Source organism: Acipenser ruthenus, chromosome 36 (assembly GCF_902713425.1).
Source record: "Acipenser ruthenus chromosome 36, fAciRut3.2 maternal haplotype, whole genome shotgun sequence".
Classification (NCBI taxonomy): domain Eukaryota; kingdom Metazoa; phylum Chordata; class Actinopteri; order Acipenseriformes; family Acipenseridae; genus Acipenser; species Acipenser ruthenus.
In genome coordinates, this window is record NC_081224.1 from 7,128,371 (window position 1) to 7,156,331 (window position 27,961).

Genomic DNA, 27,961 nt, shown 5'->3' on the forward strand with positions numbered 1-27,961 from the left:
TAAAATATAAATACCCCGCTGCACATCTACACCCCTGGTAATATGTGTATGCCGAGTTTGGTTCCTTAAGTTGCTATACTTTTTGAGATACAGTTGTATAAAAAGTGTCTGAGTCATTTCTAAAAAACAATAATGAAAAACAGCTTACGCCACTCTGTATCTCAAAAAGTATTCAACCAAATTCTATCCTGTTCACAGGATTTGTTGAGCCTGCCAATCCGACCACTCAAGAATTGTCATGCATATTGGTGGGATTTTAAACCCCTTTTGAGCTGGTTGTAAAATCGACTTTAAACAGGACATTCGTTCAAACCGTAACTATGTCAAAAGTTATGAGTTACTATTATTGTGCTTATGTTCAAAATAAGTTCAAGGTAGCAATGTCTAGTAACCAACTCCCTAAAAAGGAATGTAAGTATAAGTAGAGAGGGATATGAAATAATTGCACCGTTACAAATTGTGGTTCCAGATAGCCTTACAGCTAAGGTTTTCAAGACTCTTCATGGACATCCTGTATCCGTCCATCCCGTATCTGTCCATCTCATATCCAACACTACAGCGTGCAAACAACCTTCGCTACTGCTGGCCATACATGGCAAGGGATATAACCAAATGATGTCAACAGTGTACTGACGAATTGCTGGACAAATTGACCAATTCACGAATTGACAAACAAATTGACAAATTAATGTCTGGATAGTTTTGGCACAAATGGTGCTCCATAGAGGTTAGTGACCACTTATTCTCCGCGGAGTGACTACTTATTCCCTCGGTAGGCAGGACCGAGGACGTCACTCCTCGTAGGGGCCAATCGGCAGCTCTGACATAAAACGCGCAGTACATACCTGACCTGTGGCAGGCATATCCCAAAAGTAATGGTTGTTGGTCGTCTTTGAATTGAAAGGGAGCGCGTTCCATTCGCTTCTCTTGTCTTCCCTTATGGCATGACCGAACTGAGACAATCTATTTGGGAGTGGAATATGTTTACAAATTTTATTATAATGCAACCGCTGCTTTGTAATAATAATAATAATAATAATAATAATAATAATAATAATAAACCGTTTGAATGTTATGCAAAGCTGTTGTTGTACGTTCCCAATGAAATAACAGAACTTGTTTTGTTAAAACAGCACAGTAAGTAATGTTACTGGTACAGTACTACGATCAGAGCTGGAAGGTTCTCCGCAGTCAGACAAATTCCCTGTGCTGGGACCAAGTCCAGCATTTCAGTGCTGATGTGGGGAAAATATAGGCTCGGCACAGGGCTAGGTGCCAGCGCCAACGCAAGACAAATACACGGCCGCAACAAACCAGCTGCAACACACAAACAGATGGGCAAAACAAACGAGCTGCGACACACAAACACACGGGCGAAACAAACCATCTGCGACACACAAACACACGGCTAAACAAACCAGCTGCGACACACAAACACACGGGCGAAACAAACCAGCTGCGACACACAAACAGATGGGCAAAACAAACCAGCTGCGACACATAAACTGTGCTGTTCAGAATCGGATTTTAAACATTAAACAAGACTAACCGGACCGACATGCCAGCTACAGGGGGAGAGTAAGTACCAACTCCGTACTCAACGTTATGTTTCCGTTTGTACCCCGACAAAACATTAACTATAAAAACTGAAATATTTTAATTATATGTTAAATATTATTAGAATGTTATATATGCTATTGATGACAACTGACTGTCTCTTTTTTTCACAATAGCGCTATATATTTTAAACATGTATATAATTAGATAACCTGTAGTTATCTACTGTATACTGAAATATATTCATATTTATTTAACATAACACTGTACTGCATGTAAATACGTATTTTTACCTGTATTCTAGCTGGTTTATTCTACATAGCTATGGCAATTAAATATATTTTGAACAATTAACAGCTATCCATTCGAATGTATGTCTATGTTAGCTCCCATAGATGTTATTTTGTACTAACATTCTAATATAATTTTCATTGTTAAATTGTAACTTTCGGTTTTGAACCCGTTTTCTGAGAAACATCAGCTATTAGTATAGGATGGAAGCACCTGCCAACCAACCGTCCGTCCTGTCAGATATGATCAGCTTTTATATATTACAAAAAAGTTGGGTAACAAATTAATACAAAGACAATGTGTAATTGTAATTAATTTATTTTCTCTTGCTGTCAAAATAAGCATTAAAAAACAAGCAAGCTAGAATCCAGGTATGATGGGTATTACTTCAGACAATCTGGTCTATCTAAAGGTCAGTTTTATTTTAAGGACTGTATTTTTATTTAGTGTTATAAACATTCTCTCAAGTTACAGTGCTTTAAAAAAAGAAACTCCCTTCTAAACAGCTTTCATACACTGCAAACTTGATTTGATAAATCAAAATGAACTTTCTTAACAAAACATTCCTTAAAATATTAAAGTTGAGTGAATATGGCCCAAATATTACGATGAAGGTCATGCTTTAGGTTTGATATATTAAAAGTACATTGAAAACTCAGTATTAAGTCCTGTCTGTACCAACACAATGTGGCATTAATACTGAAGGTGCTTGTAACAGGTTAATGCAATATAATTTATATATAAGTCATTCATTTAGCCAGTTCTTTTAACTGGTTAACACTTCAGTTTAATAACTCTATGTGTATTTGTTTTTTGTTTTTAGGAACCGGTCTTTTTTTTTTGTTGTTGTTTAATTTTCATTCAGGGCTGTATGGTCTCATACTAAGGTGTTGCAGTGTAATAGGACAGAAATCTGTTCCTGGTGTTTTAGATGTAACTCTTCAGTTGCTAGGCTATTCCAACTCTCTCTGTAAAGAAATGCTTCCTACTTTCTGTTCTCAACTTACTTTTACTCAGCTTCAATTGATAGTCATCATTTATTATTTCAAAGAACATTTACGAACAAGAGGAGGCCATTCGACCCATCGGAACATGTCCGGTTCCTATAATTCATCTCAGAACTTTGTCATGTTGGGTCTTAAAGGACCCCAGTGATTCAACTACATGGCTAGGTAACCCATTCCATACCCTCATCACTCTCTATGTGAAGAAATGTCTCCTTCCCTCTGTCCTCACTCTGTCTCCACTTCATTTCAGACTGTGTGTCCTCTGGTCCTGGTTTCTGTGCTGCACTAAAGTATTGATTCAGGCTAACTGTGTCACATGAACTTTCACTGGGACTAGAAATCTGCATTGCATGTTGTATCGCGGGGCTGTCCCACGGATGACCTTTGAGCCCTGCATGGATCACTGAGCTCCCCATTTAGAAGAGCCCCTCAATGGGTTTTAAAAAGACCACAAGGGCCAGTGTTGGGTTGAATCAGGTCCAGTCAAAATGCAAATGATAATGTTTTAAACACATACTGAGGCTTTTGCCTTGTACAGGTTGGCTAAACCCTTCAGTACCTTTATTTTTATTTTTAGAAACACTAAAATAATACATTGATTTTCTTTTAGTATTTCTATGGAGTGTTTAATGGATATGGCTAGCGTCTCTTTTTTTAAAGTATTTTCTGCTATGTCTAGTAAGCTAAACCTAGTTTAAATCGTATCGGTTTACTACAGCTGCACAGCTGACTGAATACTGTTGGATAGCATGGCTCTTTATCAGCTCCCAGTCATCAGTATGACTCTTTAAACCAGAAAATCCTGTATTGAATTGACAGACGGTGCAGCCTGCACTGTAATGGTGAAGACTGTTGGATTCTTGTGTTCATTACAGCACTTAGACCTTGGAGCTGAGGACTCTCGCCCACACATACATGCCTGTCAGCTCCTGTTACTCCATGTGATGTGTGCAGCTGAATATAGCTGACACAAGGGCTCTGTTTACTGGGAGCAAAGAGTACTGGCTTCTCACACAGACAGACAGCACACAGACAGACAGCTGTTCAGTGGGAAACTGTTATTTAACTGGCATGGGCTTCTTCATGCTAATGATGCCAGGCCACTGTGGGGTCATACTATAAGTTAATATGTGGTGTGTAGGGTCTCTCTTATTGCATTAGAGATGAGGTTGTATAATGCACTAGTGAGACCACACTTGGAGGACTGTGTAAAATTCGGGTCACTACAGCATCGAAAGGACATTGTGGCCCTGGAGAGAGTCCAAAGAGCAACCAGACTAATCCCAGGGCTTAAAGGAAAGAAGATATGTTGAAAGAACTGAATGTATTTAGCCTAGAACAGGGGAGGCGAAAGTTTTCCTTTCCATTTCTGGTGTTTGTTCCAACCCTGTTCTAAATTGTTTAATTGAACCAATTACACCTCCATCCAGACCTGAAGTAGTTCATGATCTCACCTGTTAAACCTGGAGTGGAATGGCCCTCCAGGACCGCGATTGGACACCCCTGGCCTAGAACAAAGAAGAATTAGAGAGACTTGGTTAAAGTCTTTAACATTTTTAAAGTAGTTGACAGTTAACCTTTACTAATACTTTAAGCACTGCATAAACCGGTACTAGAGGACCCAATTGGAAATTAACTTGGAAATTAAAATAAACTGAGGGAAGTTGTGAGATCAATCAGCTACTAGGACCGGGTGAGCTTAGATATATATCGTAATGCGGTAGAACCTTCACAGGACTTACTGTATCCTTAACACCTGCTGTGCAATCCTTAGCGATGATCAGAAATGAGAACCTGACTCACCCTGCACACCACGCAATCGTGCTTCTATAGTGTTTTAATGGGGCAAATAATGTTTTTTTTTAATGTATTGAATAAATTGTTTTATATCCAATTTCACATCAAACTTGCTTGATGTATTTGGGACTAACGATGGTGGCCTTAATACTGAATACAGGGGTGGTCCTTAATGTTGAAGGTGGCTTTATATTCCTGTCAATATTGGACCAAATTGGGCCTGTAATAAGGCAGCCTTTATTGTGAGTTGCTTCAGTCTATTTGCTTACCTCTCAGAGGTTCTTATCAGAACTTGTCTCATGTAGCAGTCTATTAAAATCTCTGCATATTCCAAATTGAATGATTAAATACACAAGACAAGCAGAGAGAATATTGCCAGTGGTAATAACAGGTATGAAACTGGAGTTTCAGACCTTGGCTGACACTCTTTAAAGCAAGGTTTGTTGAGTATGTTACTTTGCAGCTGCTGTTAATTTTATTTGCAAGATCTTAAACGCGCCAGGTCAGTTTCTGTTTCATTAATGACTCACCACTGGAAAACAACAAGTTTGCTAACAAGAAAGGGCTGCTGGAGGGCTGGGTAGTGTAGACAAATAGCAGAATCGCTGTACTCTCCTGCCTTTCATCTCTGGAGGGCTGGCTTCTAATCTGGGGGATATGTCGCACAGACAAACAGCAGGCCGAGTTACTAGCCTCAATCCTGCCTTTCATTTCTAGAGGCCTGGGTTCTGGGGTGCTAGGTGGCTAGACACACAGTGAGCTAATTCACTAGCATCTCCTTCTTGCCTTTCACTTTTTTCTGGAGACATGTGTTCCAATCTAGGGGTCTGTGTGGTGCATTTATTTCAATTTGTAATGGATTATCCCGTTGTTGCTAGTCCTTTACAATATGCCTCTTAGATGAATCAGCAACAAGTGTTGGTAGATCTAGCATTGACCACCTTTGTTCATAGTCAGTGCTATATAGAGTGAATCACTTTATTTACCGGCTGGCAATCGCACAACTCCAACTGGGTGAATAGCATTGTTCCAAATTAGCAGTGTTGTTAAGCAGACAAACAGCTTGCTGTAAATTCAGTTGTTTGATTTAGGTTTAAACATGCTGTCTTTGCCATAACATTGTTCTTGTTATATACTCCAGTAACGTACATGGAGGGCTGTGTTTATTTCTCTCACTCGTTAATTGAATGAAGTGCTGTTTGATTAAGTAGCGGGGTTCCGGAAAATATAGCATTATACATCCCAATGTGTTGCTCCAACTGTTTAAATAAGGTACCTGTAAATTTTCTTTTCATTGTTAACATCCTCTCAACTTTTTACACTTAAACTTTAAAGTCTGTTTCAAAGCTCTTTTCAAAATATCCGCTCTAGTACACTGGGGTTTGAGATCTGCCCTCTAAATCACTGCAGGAAGAGCGATTAAAAAACAAAACAAAACATAAATACAAGTGCTCTGGCTTTTCTGTTCTGTACCATATCGTGGATTGTTATTGCTGTGTTACGTGTTTGATAATGTGGGCAATAATCCTCACACTATCAGTGCTTTACAGCGGACATTTTGAAAAGAGCTTTGAAACAGACTTTAAAGTTATAAGTGTAAAAAGTTGTCAGGATGTTAACAACAAAAAGAAAAATGACTAGTACGTTATTTAAACAGTTGTAGCAACATGTGGGGATGTGTAACGCTATTTTTTTTGGAACACCACTACTCACTCTTTAAGGTCTGCGCCTGTCCTCTATTAATGCCCTGGATGTTGTGCTCTGTGCTTTCCCAGCTCGAAGGGGGAGGATTACTCCACCGCCATCCTGAAACAGACGAAGCGCCCGAACCGTCTTGTTGTGGATGAGGCTCTGAATGAAGACAACAGCATCATCTGCCTGTCCCAGGTCAGTCTGTTGAAGAGAGATCGTCATTCACGTCTTAAGAAACTTCAATTCCCATATTATTTTAATCGCAATTTTAAATGTTCCTCACTACAGCAATCCCCACAGTTCCTCACTACAGCAATCCAGCTGAAGAAAACTGAGTCAGTACAGTATGTGTCCACCAATCCCACGACCAAGTCAGTAGCCTCTTTACATCCATGAGCCACACAGTGGATGTCAGCGAGCTACTGGACCCCTGCAGGTGTCCTCCCTGAGCTAACTGAGCGTTTGGCCAGTAGGGGTCACTGTTGCACGGTGAGGATAAACAGTCACTGCCAAATTGTGCCTCCCTAACCCACGGGAGCACCACAGCCAATGAAAACACTAAAGCAAACCTGCGCCGCCCTGACTGTATCCCTGCACATCAAACGGCCGTGTCTTTACCAGGTGAGTGACTTGGGGACCCACTTAAATACTTCTTACCTGTCTTTAACTCCGAGTTTCCCCCTGCAGAATAAGATGGATGATTTGCAGCTGTTCCGCGGGGACACGGTGCTCCTGAAAGGAAAGAAGCGGCGCCAAACTGTTTGTATCGTCCTCACCGACGAGACCTGCGCAGACGAGAGGGTGCGAATGAACCGCGTCACCCGCAGCAACCTGCGTGTGCGGCTTGGCGATATTATCAGGTATGGGGGCGGAGCTCATGATGCTAGTAGGATTAGAAAGCCTAGTAAGGGGATGGTGGTAATGCTGCTAGTGTTAATAAGAGGAATGAAAATAGTTTTTAAAGGCTTGGTTAGCACTCCTTTAAGGGGGTGGGGCAGGGGTAATGTTGCTAGTGCTAACAAGAGGTATGAAATACCATTTTAATTCTGTTAGCACTCCTTTAAAAAGGGACCAGTGATATTTGGCCTTATTTTTTGACAGGAGAAACACATGTTAATGTTACAGAATGAGAGTGCTTAAGACAACTTACAATCTACAACCTAGCGGGCCTGACAAAGCAAAGAGTACAGAAGAAATACACGCTCAACTTGTAGAGACAGCCACCGAACACTCAAACATACATTACAAAAAATACAATCAACTTGATTGGAGGCAGCCAGTGAACTCTCATAAACATACATTACGCGTGTGTGTCTCCAGTGTCCAGGCCTGTCCTGATGTGAAGTATGGGAAGCGGATTCACGTGTTGCCCATCGACGATACCATAGAGGGACTGTCTGGGAATCTTTTTGAAGCATTCCTGAAGCCCTACTTCCTGGAGGCATACCGTCCCGTACACAAAGGTAGGATCCTCCACACTCAGAGCGGGGAGGGAATCTCTGGTAATAACATTCTGTGTACGACTCTTGGGATGTATAAAAGAGAAGTGAGCCATTCGAGGCTGTTAATTGGATTGTAAGTACAAGTACAAGATGTCTTTGGTAAGGAAATGAAACTAACACAAAAATATATTTTTTTTAATATTTTTTATTTATTTCCTTCATACTATGTAGCTTTGTAGCAAACTACATGTAAACCTGGTAAATTACACCTATTTACAGTCTGAAATGTCTATATTTTGTAAATGTTCAGGAGGTCCTATTAAGGTCTTCTACTGTTTAAATTAAAATGCAACCCTATATATTAACAAATGAGGCAAAAAGCATGGGTAAGTGTAATTTTACCAGGTCTCTCGTCTCCCATTCTCCGCCACTCTAAGGTGATATTTGCCTGATTCGTGGGGGGCTGAGGGCGGTGGAGTTCAAAGTGGTAGAGACTGACCCCACCCCTTACTGTATCGTCGCCCCGGATACCATCATCCACTGCGAGGGACAGCCAATCAAGCGAGAGGTAGGCCATTTATTTATTTATTTGTCAATATCCCTGTTTTTCTACCCACACTGAAATGTTCAGTTCCTGCCTTTCATGACAAACTACTGAGCAGTGGAGGTGAGGGCCCATCCTCGATATCCACCTGACCAGTAGGGGTCTCTAATGAGCGACAAGGTGAACTATCCACGGACAAACTATTTCCTCCCTAACCCATAGGAGTGCCTCTAGCAAAGATCATCAACTCTACACAGCCAGGATTCAAACCAGCACATTCCAGCCCACATGACTCTCCCTGCATGCCACTATCAAATACTAAGCTGCTCCTGTTCTCCATTCCTCATGCCCTAACGCTGCCCTGTCTCTGTAAGGATGAAGAGGAGAGCCTGAATGATATCGGTTACGATGACATCGGGGGCTGCAGGAAGCAGCTGGCTCAGATTAAAGAGATGGTGGAGCTTCCTCTCCGCCACCCAGCGCTCTTCAAAGCCATTGGAGTCAAGGTGCGCTAAAGTCTTCAGCACTTTGTGTCTCAGTCATCTCCTGTTTTTTTTAAAAATGGGACTCCAAAACATCTGATACAAATGGGATCCTTTCTTTTTTTGATTTCTTCAGCCCCCTCGAGGGCTCTTGCTGTACGGCCCACCTGGGACAGGTAAAACCCTTGTGGCTCGAGCTGTAGCCAATGAGACGGGAGCATTCTTCTTCCTTATAAACGGTAAGAAGTCTGACCATTTTTCTTGTGATTAAAAAAGTCAAACCTGTTTTAAGAGCAACTTGGTTTGAGTTATCCTAATTCTTCTACTTGTTTATTCCGTACTTGCTCTAAAACACATACCTACACTTTTAAATCATGCGATATAGAGGAAACAAAGTGTGCAATTGAATACAACCATTGGAAAAGCTGTGAGTTTGTTTGTTTGTTTGTTTGTTTGTTTCTTTATTCATTAGCATGTTTTTTCCAGGGCCGGAAATCATGAGCAAACTTGCAGGGGAGTCGGAGAGCAATCTAAGAAAGGCATTTGAGGAAGCAGAGAAAAACGCACCGGCCATTATCTTCATCGACGAGTTAGACGCCATCGCTCCGAAGAGGGAGAAGGTATACGCACACACCGCCACTACACCCACATGCAGACACACACACTCACATACACAGAGACAGGAAAACAAACACACACACAGACAGGCAGACACACACAAATACAGACAGACACAGAGCCAGGAAGACACACACACACAGAGCCAGGCAGATACACAACCACACACACACACACACAGGCAGACACACAGAGACAGGTAGACACATACATACACACATGCATATTAATAAGGACATTGCATTGACTTATATTATTTTATAACTTATGATTTTTAACTCCAGTACACATACTCCACAAAGGGTGGTAAACAAAACACTTTTAAACTTTTAGTTTTTTTTTTCTGAGGGGTAAAGAAAAATGAAATCTAAGTGAGGACTATAATTTTGGCTTCATTCTGTTGGCACAATGTTGTACAAAAATTGTCCTCCTGTCATACAAAAGTTGGTACTCACACAGACATGTACAGCGTGGCTGTATTGATATGATTTTAAACTCCAGAAGGGCATGGATCAGCAAAATCGTCAGCATTTGGGATAAAGCAAATACCTGTGCATTAAAAATTTGGCTTTTAAGCCAAAGTTTAGGGTTTGCACACATTATACAGACTGGTGCCTGTACACATACAGGCTGCTCAAACAAATTGCTGAATGTTACTGTAGTTTACATGTTACGTTGCGTTAGTTAACTCTAGACTGTGCTCTTTAATTGTCTTATCTTTTTCCATCATCATTAAGTTTCTAAATGCAAATAGTTGAGTACAGTTTACTTCAGCCAGTGTACATGTTTACAGATATTTGTAAACATGGAAGCTGTAGCACACACAGTCAGACACTTTCTCCTCATACTGTGGGAGTGAGGGAAACCCTGTTGTGTTCCCCGCAGACTCACGGAGAGGTGGAACGCAGAATCGTGTCCCAGCTGCTCACGCTGATGGACGGACTCAAGCAGCGCACTCACGTTGTTGTCATGGCAGCGACCAACAGGCCTAACAGTGTGGACCCAGCCCTGCGCAGGTTCGGTAGGTCAACAGGAATACTGGAGCCCAGTGTGGCATTCTGGGCCGGCAGAATGAAAGAGCAAACATTCGGAATCAAAGTGCAGAAAAAGAGCCTGTAGAATAATTGATAGGAGTTTGGTTTATCAGGAAATGGAAGTTGACAGTAGTAACAAGGTAGAGTTATGTAGAGTAAAACTCAATGTAAACTGCAAGTATGAAGAAATAACTAAAACAAAGCCAAAACGTAGAGTATAGGGAGGCGAAAACACGATTACCAGCTGAGAATATTGTATCTGAGATGCTGTGTGTATCATTGGCTTGGTTTTCTACATTGTGTATTTACATATACTCATTGAACGTTTATTAGATAAATACTATTTTTGTTATCCCACAGTATTGTCTTAACTATCATTTATGTGTATTTGACATTAATAGTCACCAGCATATTTTACCATTGAACAAGCTTGAGCTAGGTGGAATTTCTGTAACGAGGCCATGATAAAAATAACCACTAGCAATGTGCTCCAATAAGTCCCCCCCCCTGAAACTGTGAACATGTTAGATATTCATGAAATCTCATTATTTGGGGAAGAAATAATCAATAACCTAATTTTTACAATGGGCACATTTTAGAATGATTTTTTTGGGCTTGCTCAAAGACAATTCTGGTGACTTCTTTGAAACCTGGTGGAGATGTGTGTACCCTCTAAATGATTCCTTGTGTCCTGGCAGGCCGGTTTGACCGGGAGATCGACATTGGGATCCCAGATTCCACTGGCAGGCTGGAGATCCTGCAGATACACACCAAGAACATGAAGCTGTCCGACGATGTGGACCTGGAGAGGGTGAGCTCAGGGGAGTGAATACCCACTGCATTGGTTCTCAAAGAGACTGGAGTGTATTCACTACACTGAACTTCCTTATCGAGTGTGCAGCGCCAAATTTAATGCTGTCTTCTTGAGTGCAACTTACACAGCAATTACTCAGAATTAGTTTTCTTACTTTTTGATATTCCCCTAAGTAATTGTAGCTGACAAAATAATTGCATCAATCTTGCCCATTTTGCACTTCTGTTCGCTCCATTGTTCCCAACTGTGCAGTTTATAAAGAAATTCGTACTAGCAGACATGTATTTTCATTTTCAAACAGACATCTGGTACTGCACCAGATTAAAGAAAGGTCACAGTTTTTCTTGCTTTGCCTTCCAGGAAGTGTGTTACTTCTTCACTTCCTTGGTTATTTCACCCCAGCAGTGTCATCAGGGTGGAAGCATGTTACTGGCTCAAAGCTGTTAGTCAGTAGGGGAAGCAGGCAGGCTCCCGAGTGGTGCATCCAGTAAAGGCACTCCGCGTGGAGTGCAGGATGCGCCCTATAGCCTGGAGGTTGCTGGTTCGGGTCCAGGCTATTCCACTGCCGTCCGTGAATGGGAGTTCCCAGGGGGTGGTGCACAATTGGCTGAGTGCTGCCAGGGGTGGGGAGGGCTTAGGTCAGCCAGGGTATCCTCGGCTCACCGCGCACCAGCAACCCCTGTAGACTGGCTGGGTGCCTCTGGGCCTGCCTGCAAGCAGCCCAGAGCTGCGTGGTCCTCCTGTAGCTCTGAGGTAGCTGCATGGCGGGCCTGCAGAGTGAAAAGAAGCAGATGGCTGACGACACACACACTCCCGAGTCAGTGCGGGGGTTGCAGCGGTGAGCCAGGCTTAAAAATTTGGGCATTTCAAATTTGGGAGAAAATGGGGTAAAAAAAACAATTGGCAGATCTAGATCCCTGCCATAACGTGTGTGCACCAGGCTAGATCAGCCAACGCGTCTCTCATTCTGCATCCCTTTGCTCTTATTAGCACTAGCACTATGGTGATTGGTTTCTCATGTTAAGGTCTTGGTTCTTGACTAATATTGTATAACAATACAGTTATAGTATGCTGCTGCTTCCTGCTACTCAATCATGTAATTATTATTGTAGCACTGTGAACTCACCCAATGGACTAGGACTGCAGTCATGTAATTAGTTATACTGTAGCACTGTGAACTCACCCAATGGACTAGGACTGCAGTCATGTAATTAGTTATACTGTAGCACTGTGAACTCACTCCAATGGACTAGGACTGCAGTCATGTAATTAGTTATACTGTAGCACTGTGAACTCACCCAATGGACTAGGACTGCAGTCATGTAATTAGTTATACTGTAGCACTGTGAGCTCACTCCAATGGACTAGGACTGCAGTCATGTAATTAGTAATACTGTAGCACTGTGAACTCACTCCAATGGACTAGGACTGCGGTCATGTAATTAGTTATACTGTAGCACTGTGAACTCACCCAATGGACTAGGACTGCGGTCATGTAATTAGTTATACTATAGCACTGTGAACTCACCCAATGGACTAGGACTGCAGTCATGTAATTAGTAATACTGTAGCACTGTGAGCTCACTCCAATGGACTAGGACTGCAGTCATGTAATTAGTAATACTGTAGCACTGTGAGCTCACTCCAATGGACTAGGACTGCAGTCATGTAATTAGTAATACTGTAGCACTGTGAACTCACCCAATGGACTAGGACTGCAGTCATGTAATTAGTTATACTGTAGCACTGTGAACTCACCCAATGGACTAGGACTGCAGTCATGTAATTAGTTATACTGTAGCACTGTGAACTCACTCCAATGGACTAGGACTGCAGTCATGTAATTAGTTATACTGTAGCACTGTGAACTCACCCAATGGACTAGGACTGCAGTCATGTAATTAGTTATACTGTAGCACTGTGAGCTCACTCCAATGGACTAGGACTGCAGTCATGTAATTAGTAATACTGTAGCACTGTGAACTCACTCCAATGGACTAGGACTGCGGTCATGTAATTAGTTATACTGTAGCACTGTGAACTCACCCAATGGACTAGGACTGCGGTCATGTAATTAGTTATACTATAGCACTGTGAACTCACCCAATGGACTAGGACTGCAGTCATGTAATTAGTAATACTGTAGCACTGTGAGCTCACTCCAATGGACTAGGACTGCAGTCATGTAATTAGTAATACTGTAGCACTGTGAACTCACTCCAATGGACTAGGACTACAGTCGTGACCTACAGCAAAGGCTCCTGAATGAAGCACTTTATTCACAGTGCTGTACTTGCAATATCTGCTTAAACAGTTGATAAACCTGCACAATAAAAGCGGACTAGCAATCATAAAGAAGGCAAGGAACGGAGTTTGAATGAGCAGTTAGCACTCTCTAAGTAATTGCTATGGATGATATGAAGTGGGTTTATTTGCATCTCCCTGCAGGCTGCCATGGAGACCCATGGTCATGTAGGAGCTGACCTGGCTGCCCTGTGCTCGGAGGCTGCTCTCCAGGCCATCCGGAAGAAGCTGATTGTCATTGACCTGGAGGACGAGACCATCGACGCAGACGTGCTCAACTCGCTGGCCGTCACCATGGACGACTTCCAGGTACACTGTGACTGGGGGGGTAAGGAATCTGCTCCGAGCAGCTGATGAACTAATAACATTGACAGCAGCAGAAGACACATACTGACCTCTCCACTGCTAGTTGAATGGCAAGACGTTCATCTTTGATGCCAATTCATTAAAGTGGCTGCCAGCTTGCGGTTCATCTTCACACCTCATGTAGAGAATCACTGTTTCCTTACAGTTACCAGACAGCCAGTCAATAGAGTAGAGACACCGAAGTACTGAAACATTTCCTAGAAACAATGTAGGATAAGGTCAAATCCCAGACAAGGAGTAGCACTGAAATAAGACATACAGGTTCAATCCACTCACTCCAACGAGTGCTCACACTAAAATAAATATTGCTTAAGAGTATCTACTGATAAAAAGTATATAACATAAAACAGCATGTCTAAAAGGGGTATAAAAGGCATTTTCTGAGAGTGCAAAAGCAACTCGTTGAGATTTCAGTAGCACACATGTGACCAGTACAGGGGGTGCAGCAAGCTAGTCGTTCTGCTCCCTGCTGCAGGTGACGTCAGGCAGACTGCAGCCGAAGCCAGGTGACGCATTTACTCAGGGAAGCTAGAACACCTCTATGGGGTGGCAACTGGAACTGAAGTACAGCTTTTGAACTGAGGTCAAAGCAACACAGACTTATCAAAATAAAAATACAAAAAACAGTGTTTCACTTATTACATTAGCATCATTAAAAGATAACAGAACAGTAAGAATAAATGATAAAAATGTAATTTGAACACCTTTTATTTATAAGCTTTCCTGAATGTTTTAATAACTTGAGTAAGAATCTTCCAATGAAATTGCGTGATGCATTGACCTTTGAACTCTGCTGGTACAACTGAAGTTTCATTGTCTGTGTGTGTGTGTGTGTGTGTCTGTTAGTGGGCGCTAGGGCAGAGCAATCCTTCAGCTCTGCGGGAGACGATGGTGGAGGTACCGCAGGTTAACTGGGAGGATATCGGGGGTCTGGATGAGGTGAAGAGAGAGCTACAGGAACTGGTGCAGGTAACTCGTTCTTGTCAGTAACACCATGCACTCACTCCTAAACTATGAGCTTACACTTCAGACAAGTATGTAGCCGTCACATTTACACATTATAAATAAGATCCCACTCCAGTCTCAATCAACACAACCCCGATTTCAAACGCATGCAGATCAGTTTGATATAAAACTAAAACACTCCATTAAAGCAACAGCACAACTATTAACAGATATTAACAAAATCACACCACTACAGTATGCCAGAAAATATTATCTACGTTCCTCGATCCTCCCCCTCATTTATTTATTTAAATTTGATTTCCCGCTTGTACAAAGTTTTTACATATTTATTTACTGTTTATTTGTAATTTATTTAGTTTCTTTTCCTCTCTTCTATTCTTGCCTACATGACTAACTAGCCCCTGTCACCTCTGAGAAGCTCCTACTCGTGGATAATCAGCACACACCCACTCCTCTCCATGTGACCATTAAGAGACCATTCACACTGTATCAATTAGGAGTCCACACTCCAAAATTCATCTCAAACCACTGCATCATTTGAAGACACAGAAAAAGGCTTCTAGTCTAAACATTTGTCATTGAATTTAAGTTTATTGTAGTATTTCTAACTTGTAAGAACTTGACAAATATTTCTGCTAATAGTATTATCAGTGTGTGTCCTAAGTTTCCCTCCCCTATCCTAAGTTAAGAAATGAGACATGCCGAGGTTATGTTTCTTTTTTGTAAGTTACCTCACTGCTAGTTCATTGTTGGTATTTTATTATGGGATGCTTAAACCAGTAAGGTTCGCTACTAGGGCTTTTTTTCTCCCCCAACTTCACAGTTCGAAGGTCAATGCAGTGCTCCTTATGGATCAAGATCAGCACAAGCACAATACATACCAGCAAGTCCTGCTGCTATTCACTGGATGAAAGCAAAATCTGTAATCGTACCATACAAAACGACTACTGATAATCGTTCTTATTTTTAATGCAAAAAAAAAATTGAGCGCTATATCAATACATGCTGCTCATGAACTGCTTTCCATTTCAAAAGGAAGAATGTCCTGTTTTTTTTTTATTATGTAAGCAACATGTATTAAGAACTTAAGCACTTCCTGGATAGACAGATTATGAGCAGGTTACAGCTCTCAGGGCTACTGCGATACTGCATATCTTCCCTAATTCCACCAACTTGGTTAGGCACACATACCACCAACACGAGGTACAGACTGCACTGGAAACTGCAGTAACCAGGATCAGCAGCTCCCCTCCCTTCTTAAAGGTACATGTCACTTTAATAAGCACGACCAGCCAGCTCCTGCTTGTGTTAAACCTGTGTGTTAAACCTGTCCTGCAGTACCCTGTGGAGTACCCTGACAAGTTTCTGAAGTTCGGGATGACCCCCTCTCGTGGGGTGTTATTCTACGGACCCCCAGGCTGTGGGAAGACCCTCCTGGCCAAAGCCATCGCCCACGAGTGCCAGGCCAACTTCGTGTCCATCAAAGGGCCGGAGCTGCTAACCATGTGGTTCGGGGAGTCTGAGGCCAACGTGCGTGACGTCTTCGACAAGGTGAGGACCTAGGACAGGTAATGAAGACCAGTGCTGGTGTGAGAAACAAAGATCAGAGTTAACTAATGCATTCCACCTGTTCAGATTCATGTCATATCATTTTCTGTTTTACTCGTCGTGTCCTAGTGACTTTTAAAATGTTTGAAGCACCCCTGTGGCCTAATCTTGCTGTCTCAGTCGTATTTAAACTAAACAGGAGTGTAACCACTAACCTGTCCCCCCTGCAACACTGTCTTTAGTGGCTCTAAAATACCTCATTAACGGATACTACAAATAACAAATGTGGCATTTCTTTGTCAGAATTGTACATACTCTTTTAATTTATATATATATATATATAATATACAGTACTGTGCAAACATTTTAGGCAGGTGTGAAAAAATGCTGTAAAGTAAGAATGCTTTCAAAAATAGACATGTTAATAGATTATATTTATCAATTAACTAAGTGAGTGAACAGAAGAAAAATCTAAATCAAATCCATATTTGGTGTGACCACCCTTTGCCTTCAAAACAGCATCAATTCTTCTAGGTACACTTGCACAAAGTCAGGGATTTTGTAGGCATATAGTCAGGTGTATGATTAAACAATTATACCAAACAGGTGCTAATGATCATCAATTCAATATGTAGGTTGAAACACAATCATTAACTGAAACAGAAACAGCTGTGTAGGAGGAATAAAACTGGGTGAGGAACAGCCAAACTCAGCTAACAAGGTGAGGTTGCTGAAGACAGTTTACTGTCAAAAGTCATACACCATGGCAAGACTGAGCACAGCAACAAGACACAAGGTAGTTATACTGCATCAGCAAGGTCTCTCCCAGGCAGAAATTTCAAGGCAGACGGGTTTCCAGATGTGCTGTCCAAGCTCTTTTGAAGAAGCACAAAGAAACGGGCAACGTTGAGGACCGTAGACGCAGTGGTCGGCCAAGGAAACTTACTGCAGCAGATGAAAGACACAGCATGCTTACTTCCCTTCGCAATCGGAAGATGTCCAGCAGTGCCATCAGCTCAGAATTGGCAGAAAACAGTGGGACCCTGGTACACCCATCTACTGTCCGGAGAAGTCAGAAGTGGCCTTCATGGAAGACTTGCGGCCAAAAAGCCATACCTCCGACGTGGAAACAAGGCCAAGTGACTCAACTATGCACGAAAACACAGGAACTGGGGTGCAGAAAAATGGCAGCAGGTGCTCTGGACTGATGAGTCAAAATTTGAAATATTTGGCTGTAGCAGAAGGCAGTTTGTTCGCCGAAGGGCTGGAGAGCGGTACATGAATGAGTGTCTGCAGGCAACAGTGAAGCATGGTGGAGGTTCCTTGCAAGTTTGGGGCTGCATTTCTGCAAATGGAATTGGGGATTTGGTCAGAATTAATGGTCTCCTCAATGCTGAGAAGTACAGGCAGATACTTATCCATCATGCAATACCATCAGGGAGGCATCTGATTGGCCCCGAATTTATTCTGCAGCATGACAATGACCGCAAACATACAGCGAAAGTCATTAAGAACTATCTTCAGCGTAAAGAAGAACAAGGAGTCCTGGAAGTGATGGTATGGCCCCCACAGAGCCCTGATCTCAACATCATCGAGTCTGTCTGGGATTACATGAAGAGAGAGAAGCAACTGAGGCTGCCTAAATCCACAGAAGAACTGTAGTTAGTTCTCCAAGATGTTTGGGCCAACCTTCCTGCGGAGTTCCTTCAAAAACTGTGTGCAAGTGTACCTAGAAGAATTGATGCTGTTTTGAAGGCAAAGGGTGGTCACACCAAATATTGATTTGATGTAGATTTTTCTTCTGTTCACTTACTTTGCATTTTGTTAATTGATAAATATAAACTATTAACATGTCTATTGTTGAAAGCATTCTTACTTTACAGCATTTTTTCACACCTGCCTAAAACTTTTGCACAGTACTATATATATATATATATATATATATATATATATATATATATATATATATATATATATAAAGAATCAGAGCAGTAGTAGTGCTCTTTCGGTTCATTAAATGCTTTAAAAATTGGATTGGTTGGTTGCGCAGACCACCGTAAATCCCAAGTAATAAGCAATCTGGGCGATCCAGTGCTTTTACAGGTTTAACAGCATATGATATGGTTATCATATGCTTAGCCTTCAAGCTATAAAATGCAAAAAGCTAAAGCACCCACAACTACGTCCTATAACATTCAATAGATCACTCTCTTCAAACTAACACATCATTTCTATACCTTATAGCAATGCATCCAATATAAGATATATAAAGATATAAATTATAATATATGCTTCCCTTCCAGTTTACGCTGTATTGTCTTATATTCAAACTGAACAGTTCCTCTGTTTTTTGTTGCAGTAAAACCTTTATATAAACTAAACATGTATATTCGTTAGTTTAATTGATATTTTAATAATTAAAAGACTTTTTGTTTAGTTGGAGACAGAAACTGAACTAATTCTTAAATTGATCAAATTAAATTAACACCATCTCAAATGTGTCTTAACAATTTGTTTACCGCATTGTCAATGTCAGGCGTCTGTTATAATAAACTTTTAATATGTTCTTTCAATAGTTTAACTTTAAATGACTCTATAACATATATTCCCAATTCAGATACTTCAGTAATTTTATTTTACTCCATTGATCTGTTATGAAGTCATTTAAGCTTTCAATGGAAGGTCCAGTTATTTATATCTATTGTTAACATGTTAGATTTTAATAGTTTTATAGTGACTGAACTAAATCTGAGACATCCTAGACTTTTGCCATTTTTGGTGTTGATTAATATGAAACACTACTGTTAGCATTTTCTAATACTCATTATTTTAGACCAAATTTTACTTAGTAAACCAGTCCTATGCTTTTTGTTTCCATTTCTTCCTGCCAGGTTCTAATTCATTTCTGTGATATATAGAAAATGTTTATTTTAATATAAACTCCTATCTTCTGTTATCCTAAAGGTATTTTGTTCATTAACATTAACGAGATTGCTCATTATAGAGAGGATCTTGGCTTTTAACCCTTTGCGGTCCATTTATTCAGCGTCTGTTAGGCGCATCAGGTCCAGTTTATTTTCACATGCGCTGTTTAAAAGTAATTTTATTCATAGTAAAACAGGTTTAAAAGGCACTGCATATCAACAGGACACTCAGTACTGCATCTCCAGCCCCACCCCACCCCTTGTTCACTGTATTTATCACATATCTCTTCATAGTTATGCATACTGATAAATCATCTCCTGATCACTCGTTTTATCACCAAACTCCTCAATAATGCGATCCAAGTCATTATTTTATTACTAAAATCTTATACAGATCTGCCTCCTTTTTTTCGGCTTCTATTAGTCTCACTCGGCCATTGAAAGCTTTTCTCTGTTTTTTCCGGAGAAAAAACGACTAGAGACCTGTGCTTGACGTCTTTTTGATGATGTCGGACAGGGTCCGACATTGGACCGGAAAGGAAAAATTGTAATGTTAGACCTGGTCCGACATAAGACCACAAAGGGTTAAATCGCTGACCATCAAAAAATCCCAGCTACATTGGCCAAAACCAATGAGTCATCTTCAACACTGCTTTTTACTACCAGCTGGTAAGGACGAGGTTACAAATCGGTTCACTGTATATGTAAAGATACAGTTTATACTTTAAGTGATTTTATAACATGTAGTTCTAATTCAGATACTTCCATATAGCAATCTCTTATAAACTGCAATTCTATTTTACTCCATTGATATACACAGAAGGCAAGAGGTTAATTTTTTAATTAGGCGCCTGCTTGGCAGCAAATGAAACCTTGAATATTAAAACTTAAAACTGCTCATACATTTACTTAATGTTATTATATTAGGTTTCTTATTTATTTAAATACTTTTGTTTTTTCTTACTATAAATTGAACTTAGTTCGATTGCTTCTGGCATATTAACTCTGTTCCATAGAGTTTGCCATTCTGCTCTTGCGGGATCAGAATGTTTTGAGGCTCTGAGTCTATAAAAAAGATGCTTTTGCCTGATAAGGGAGGCTTGGAACATTCATCAGGTCAGCCTGACCTTTTGATACCAGGAGCTCTCTTTTTCAGACCTTACACAGACTTATTCAAAAGGATACAAAATACAGGATCATACAACATTACTATTAGCAGTGTATTTCATTCTATAGTATCCAATCCATATCTAATAAGTCAGCTTGTTCACAGCAAGATTCGAATTTTCCTCCTGGCTCAGCTCGAAGTGGTTCTGCCAACACCACAACAGGCCTGTGCATCCAGCGTTTTACATCACAGGTGTAGGCGACAAGGGTCTTTACTTGATACCTGCAAAAACTGAAATCTTTTTAGCTGGGCTCCTAGCTCTATATTCTCATTCCCATCATCAGTGGGCAAACACATTTTAACTGAATCTGGGTCCATCAAAGAACCACACACCCTTGCAACTGAGGCCTTCTATGCAAAAGGATCTAATGACTTACAGCACAAAAGGGACGTGCCATAACCGTCTGTGACATCTTACATCCACAATGGTGTTGCAGGGGGACAGGTTATTAGCTACACTCTGATGTACCAGATGTGCTTGGAGGTTAGACATGATTCTGAGAGCTCAGTGGATGCCTTAACTGGTACAGAAAAATGATACAAAATGAATCTAAACAAAAATAAGTTAGTTAAGATAACTAATATTTTCTACCCATACTAAATTGCCATTTAATCTGACTTCAAAGAGATTGTTGACAATAAGCAGAGACAGCAATAATGCCTTTTCCCTTTTTAAATTCCTCATACTAGTACATTGCTGTGTACTTTGTAATCTAGGCAAAAGCGGTTCCTTCAACCTTTCCTTTTTGTAGCATCATATGGCAGTCTGTTATCATTGCAGCTACTTTAAAGGTTTTCTTGTTATTATAATAGTAACCTATTTTAAAATACTGTTGTCTTTAAAAATGAAATACATTGTTAACATGTTATTACAAAACTGTGGTAACAGTAAATAAAGGCTTTAAAACAATACAGCTTTGACAATGATAGAAGTAGGTGTGTGCAGCTGTTGATTTCTGGTTGCTTGTCTCTCTCTCTCTCTCTCTCTCTCTCTCTCTCTCTCTCTGCAGGCCAGGCAGGCAGCCCCGTGCATCCTATTCTTTGATGAGTTGGACTCTATTGCCAAGTCAAGGGGGGGCAGTGCGGGGGACGGGGGAGGGGCTGCGGACCGTGTCATCAACCAGATCCTCACGGAGATGGACGGCATGACCAACAAGAAGAACGTCTTCATCATCGGAGCCACAAACAGGTCCTGACGCATTCATCAAGAATGTAGCAAACTGTATTTTAATAAGCAAAACAGAAATCAAAACATTCTTTAAATACCTCACAAGAGCAAGCGGTTTCACAGTCTAACTAAAGGAAATATGTTATCTCCCTGGGTTATTTCACATGAGCAGTGGTTTCTGGGTCTGTTACTGGCTGAAAGCATGTCAGTCAACAGGTGAAGCAGCTGATTGGTTATTGACAGGAAAGAAGCCAGTGAAGGGGTGGGGACAACTATTTAAATCAAACAGAGGTTAAAAGGAAAAACATCATTAAAAGGTTCAGAGATGGTCTGTGTAATGGGGCTTTTACCAGAGTTCTGAAACAGCTCTTGTTCTAGTTGCCTGGCATAGATACATACTGAAGAAATATACCCAACAGCATTGGAAAGAGGCGTGAGAGTGTGCACTCAAGCAGGATTGGAAAAGGCGTGAGAGTGAGTGCACTCTACAGGATTGGAAAGAGGCGTGAGTGAGTGCACTCGAGCAGGATTGGAAAGAGGCGTGAGTGAGTGCACTCGAGCAGGATTGGAAAGAGGCGTGAGAGCAGGTGCCACTGTAGCGAGGACAGTCCAGCTGGTTAGGCTGCTCCAGGAGTCAGCAGAGTGATGGACAGAAAAAATATGGCTTGTCAAGCCTATCATATTAATGACTAAATGTGCTGTGCTAGCATCCCTCGATGCTAGCACACCTTCCAGCACCTTGTTGAGTCACATCGTGTCAAGGCTGTGATCAGGGCAAATGGTAGCCCGGCCAAGCAGTGTTTGTAACATATGCTAGGTCAGTGTTTTCATATTAGTAAGTGCCAATACAATAATACACAACACTGCCAGCAAAGCAAAAGGAAATTTGGCAGATCACTAGATGGCGCCGGCTCTCACCTCTATAGCTGATCCAGCCCATGTTACATATATCTATGGCAGGCACTAAAAAGAGCAGTTTTGAACTCAATACCATTTTAACACCATTATTATAAACATCATCAAATTATTAGTATTTAAGAAAATGTCTTTCACTGAATTTGGTGCAATGGCCCATAGGGTCTGAACTGAAACCTGCTGACTCCCTGTTTGTACTACTGCCTGTCCCCAGGCCAGATATCATTGACCCTGCAATCCTGCGGCCTGGCAGACTGGACCAGCTCATCTACATCCCCCTGCCGGACGAGCGCTCGAGAGTGGCCATCCTGAGAGCTAACCTGCGCAAGTCGCCCATCGCCCGGGTACCCATGCCATGCAGAGCCTTAAACGAGTGCCACCCAGCGCTTCAATAACCATTGGGATTGCTTTATTAACATTAATACTGACCTCCCGTCTGCTGTGCTGAGAATCTAGTGGTTCTTCACTTGTTGTAGAAAGGCTTTGTTTATAGGACTGGAGATTGAGAAAGAACCAGAACCTAGAAGAACATAAGAACAGTTTGGGATGAGAAAAGGCATCAAGGCCTCGAATAGGAGGATCTGATTTAAAAGGACAGGATCTAGCTATTTCTTACACTCTACAGTGTTTTAGATCCTACTCTATCATCTGATAGGCTATTCCACACATTTACAACTGTAAAAAAAGTGCTTCCTACCTTCTGTTCTAAACTTTTATTCAGTTTAAATTTATGCCCTGTGAGTTTGAACTACAAAACATTGATGGGCATTGCTTTTGTTTGTAGGACGTTGATCAGAATTACCTGGCTAAGATCACAGAGGGCTTCTCCGGGGCGGACCTCACTGAGATTTGTCAGCGAGCTTGCAAGCTGGCCATCCGAGAAGCTATCGAGGTGGAGATCAGAATGGAGAGGGAGAGACAGAGCCATCCAGAGACAGCCATGGTGAGTGCAGACAGAATCCCACTCCACGGTGAAGCAGACACCTCAGACCCTTCTGAATTGAGAGGCTGACTGATTTGGACCTCACGCTCATCTCATATAAACATTTGGATCAAGGCTCATCCCTCCCCACCTACTAAGGGGATCTTATTTAGAAGACACATAAAATATGTGTCATCCATGCCATTGAGTTAAACAAGCAATAGTAACGCCTTCAACGATGCAAACACAATACATTCAAGAAGTCACACAATACTGTAGTATAGATTGCAAGGCTGTACTTTTAAACTTATAATTAGGGCTTCTAACTGTTGGTTTTAACTGATAAAAAAAAAAAAACCCATACAACACCCCTGATGCAAAAACATATACAATAAACACCGAAAAAACACTGGAAATGGTTACTCAATTCACATTGACTCGACCCCTTTCCCCGTAAAAATAAATAGAAAATTGCGTATGAAAATAATCAAAAATACTTTCCCAATGTAGTTGGGCAATGTCCCTCCTTCCTGACTTATAATTCGCATTGATTTGTTCTGAATACTTTAACCCCACCCCAACTACTGAGTGGTAGCAAATAACTACATTTCTATAGGATTGTACACGCTTCCCGAGATTTAAAAAGAGATTACAATTTATTACGGAGCATTGTTCTTGCTCACGAGACTTAAAGCTATATTACAGTTCAATAGGGTTGATTTACACTCACGTGGAATTTAAAACAGAATTGCAAATTGTGGCGAAATGTAAAAAAAATGCTTAAACACACAAAAAACCCCAGAAGAATGTGCCTGTGACCATAAGGATTTTGTTGTGGAAGACAGCAAAGGAAAGAAGGTACAAACGTGCAAGTACTGTGCAAAAACTGACAAAAATTTTGGAAAGTAACCGAAAACTATTATTTCGTACAGTAAATAAAAAGCGAAAGCTAGCTACTGGGAAGAGAGGCAGCATCTGAAAAGAGTTTTAAACATGGTATTCTTACATGTAGTTTATGGAGGGTTTGATACATGAGCAGTTGTATTGGGCAGGCAGGATGATGTGGGGCCCTGGTGACTGTGTGTGTCTCTCTGCAGGAAGAGGACTCAGACCCAGTCCCTGAGATCAGGAAGGATCACTTTGAGGAGGCCATGAGATTCGCACGCCGCTCCGTCAGCGACAATGACATACGCAAGTACGAGATGTTCTCTCAGACCCTGCAGCAGAGCAGGGGCTTCGGGACCTTCAGGTGAGAGCAGAAGAGCCAGGATCTGCAATCCACTCATACTAAGGTTATTCGTTATTTATCCCCATTAGCACCTAGCCTGTAAATCTTGCTTTCTAAGGTGTCTAGCGGCTGATGAGTTAATAATACTGACATCAACATCAGACATGTACTTACCTCTAGAATACAGAGAGCTTTTGTCTTGAACTGCGAGGTTAGCGGTTTGTGATGAGCCCTTGCCTTCACATTCAATTGAAAAGGCTGACATGCCCAGCTGTTACAGCCTGTGTTTCTGTGCTGTTTTGTTCCAGATTCCCCTCTGGGACCCAGTCTGGCAGTGGAGAGAGTTCAGGACAGGGAGACAGTGACCGGGGAAACCTCTACAGAGACGAGGGAGATGAGGACCTGTACCAGTGAAACAGTAAAGACGAGGGCCCAAGACAGCACACAGCCTGGGGCTCGCCTGCACACTGCCTGGTAGCATGACTGGATACACAGCCTGGGCCCTCAACAAAGTGTCCCCATGGCGCTTTGCCACCAGTATATTGAACCGGGTTTAGGAAATAAATATAAATCACCTGTGTCATGCACTTGGCTTTGTAAGTCTCGCCTGAAAGACTTTAAAAAATGATCTCTGGTACAGTATTAGGTTAAAGAAATGTGTTTGCGAGCCATGCTTTCATCTAGTCCTGCACTTCCTAGGTCAGTTCACCTGGTGAGTGCTTCTCCTGGTGAGTGACTTGCTTTGCTTTGCAGCCAGTGATGTGGCCTCAGAAGACACTGACGACACTGACTGACTACCCCAAAGTAAGGCATGAGATTTCTGAAACAGTAGCTCAGTTTTGAACCTTTTTCTGCATTGTTAGCTTCAGTTTCAGAAACCATGTTGTCAAATCTGATTTTATTTATTAATTTTTTTAAGTAATTGTAGCTAATAAAACAGTTCCAGAAAATGTGTTTGCCATGCACATCCATTCATTATTTATGTTTAACATGTATTTTAATAGCTGGTACTACACTAGGTTAAAGAAAACTGTTTACAAGCCATGCTTTTAGACTGTCTTGTCTTTCCTGAGTCATTTCAACTAGAAGGTAAAATTATCCCCACCCCTTCACTGGCTTCTTTTCTGTCAACAACCAATCAGCCCCTTCCCCTATTGACTGACATACTTTCAGCCAATAACAAGCTTTGACTCAGTGCAAACAGATGAGAATAAGGCATAGAAAACGAAAGCTTCCTTTAATCTAAAATATTACCAGATATCGTGATTTTATATTAAAATACACATGGGCTGTAACGTGTTTGTTTTAAAACTGCTCATCTGAGATGTATGTAGTTAATGGAAGTGCAACACAGGTAAGATCAATTGAATGAATTTGCTAGCTACAATTACTCAGTCAGTTTATATTTGCCCTCATCAATATTGAACTTGATTTGCTATGACTTTCCAACAAGATCAGAACAGGAACACACTTGTTTATTTTTATTTTGTATTATTTCTGTGATGATTTCACTGAGTTCAAGAGCTGCTCTTCTCTGCTAGTTACCTGCCATAGACGTATAACCAGGGCAAGATCAGCCAGAGTGTCTTTATGAAAAAGTAAGAGCCAGCGCCATCTAGCTAGAAGTTATTACTGGCAAAGCAAACAACAACAATAGCAAAGCTGTGCCCAGATGCTGCTGGCTCTGACTTCTTGCCTGTCAAAGGCAACTGGAACTGAACACCTTCAAAGTAACGACGCTTTTTTCTCGTTACAGAGACACATACGTTTTTTTAGTATAATTAACTTGACAAATACTAGGGTTGATTTCATTAAGATTGTCATTTAGTTGTATTTCTTTTGGGTTAAAGAGCAAGTAACATAAGAAAAATAAGAACGTTTACAGACGAGAGGAGGCCATTCGGCCCATCTTGCTCTCTTGGTTGTTAGTAGCTTATTGATCCCAGAATCTCATCAAGCAGCTTCTTGAAGGATCCCAAGGTATCTGCTTCAACAACATTACTGGGGAGTTGGTTCCAGACCCTCACAATTCTGTGTAAAAAAAGTGCCTTCTATTTTCTGTTCTGAATGCCTCTTTATCTAATCTCCATTTGTGACCCCTGGTCCTTGTTTCTTTTATCAGGTCGAAAAAGTCCCCTGGGTCGACATTGTCAATACCTTTTAGGATTTTGAATGTTTGAATCAGATCACCACGTAGTCTTCTTTGTTCAATTCTTTTAGCCTGTCTGCATACGACATGCCTTTTAAACCCGGGATAATTCTGGTTGCTCTTCTTTGCACTTTTCCTAGAGCAGCAATATCCTCTAGTAGTGCAAAGACAAGGGTAAGGTGGAATATACAGTAATCCGTCGCTTATACGACTGCAGTGGGAGCAGAGTAAGGGGCGGATATGTAAAAAGTCAGATGAATGAATCCTGTTTTAAATACCATTATACACAGCTGTAACAATTATTATATTCACACAATTTTTGTTTTAAGATTCAGCTTTTATTAGGCAGCTCCCCTATATCCCTTGTTTAGAAAGATACAGGGTATTAATGCTTGTGACAGAATATCCATCTGCCGTGTGGGTGCGTGCGTTCGCTGTTGAGTGACAGGCAGGAGAACGAGACGGAGGTTGAAGTTGATACGCCCCCTGCAGGAGAACAGGATTTATTTACAAATCAACACTGAACAGCTCACATGACACTACCAGCAAAGGCAGCACACGGAACACATACAGCACAATGTACGGAAACTTTGGTGGGATCTACAATCTCTGAACTAATCTTCTCTGTTCTATAATAACAGCTTGATCGTGGCGGATATGCGATGGGCGGATACACGATGGATTACTGTATAAAGAAACATTTGAAGCCAGTTGCCCGTGGTTTGAGTTGCCTCTACAGCTTCCCTCGGTAGACTGAGCTGAGGGAGTCTACAAGTTGCTACAAGTTTGCCTCCCTGGATTTCTTACCCCTCGTGTCATCTATAAACCTAACGGTGTCTTGCTTTACTTTAGTACTGGTGGCAACCCAGTCCCCATTGTGTCTCTGCCCCTCACTCTGGACAGACAAGATATTTTACACGTGGAGTGTCTGTGTGTGTGTATTAATGTGAGTGTGTTTGATGTGCGTTTACAGAATAAATCAGAGTCCTTGGTTACTTACCCTCATTGGCTGTTTCTTTCTTTTC

General features: G+C 41.3%; 1 protein-coding gene and 1 long non-coding RNA gene across 3 annotated transcripts in view; one reads left to right on the forward strand and one right to left on the reverse strand.

Moving 5' to 3' along the window:
* The window catches only part of LOC117965629 (uncharacterized), a 37,482-nt gene extending 34,216 nt beyond the window's left edge, over nt 1-3,266 (reverse strand). Inside the window, exon 1 of one of the 2 annotated variants that reach the window (XR_009310679.1) lies at nt 3,037-3,266. This is a non-coding gene — a long non-coding RNA (uncharacterized LOC117965629). Of the gene's footprint in view, nt 1-845; nt 1,028-3,036 lie in introns of those variants that run through there. The other variant, XR_009310680.1, reaches the window with a different exon arrangement.
* On the forward strand, nt 1,149-27,936 carry LOC117402165 (transitional endoplasmic reticulum ATPase-like). The gene is made up of 18 exons (XM_059008036.1): nt 1,149-1,578; nt 6,428-6,539; nt 7,032-7,204; nt 7,665-7,807; nt 8,224-8,354; nt 8,705-8,836; nt 8,949-9,051; nt 9,299-9,432; nt 10,316-10,451; nt 11,163-11,275; nt 13,727-13,891; nt 14,795-14,917; nt 16,253-16,465; nt 21,565-21,743; nt 22,852-22,981; nt 23,422-23,580; nt 24,657-24,808; nt 25,096-27,936. Exons 1-18 carry the CDS (start codon nt 1,559-1,561, stop codon nt 25,199-25,201), a joined length of 2,424 nt encoding a protein of 807 aa, XP_058864019.1. The 5' UTR covers nt 1,149-1,558; the 3' UTR covers nt 25,202-27,936.
* The last annotated feature ends 25 nt before the right edge of the window (nt 27,937-27,961 follow it).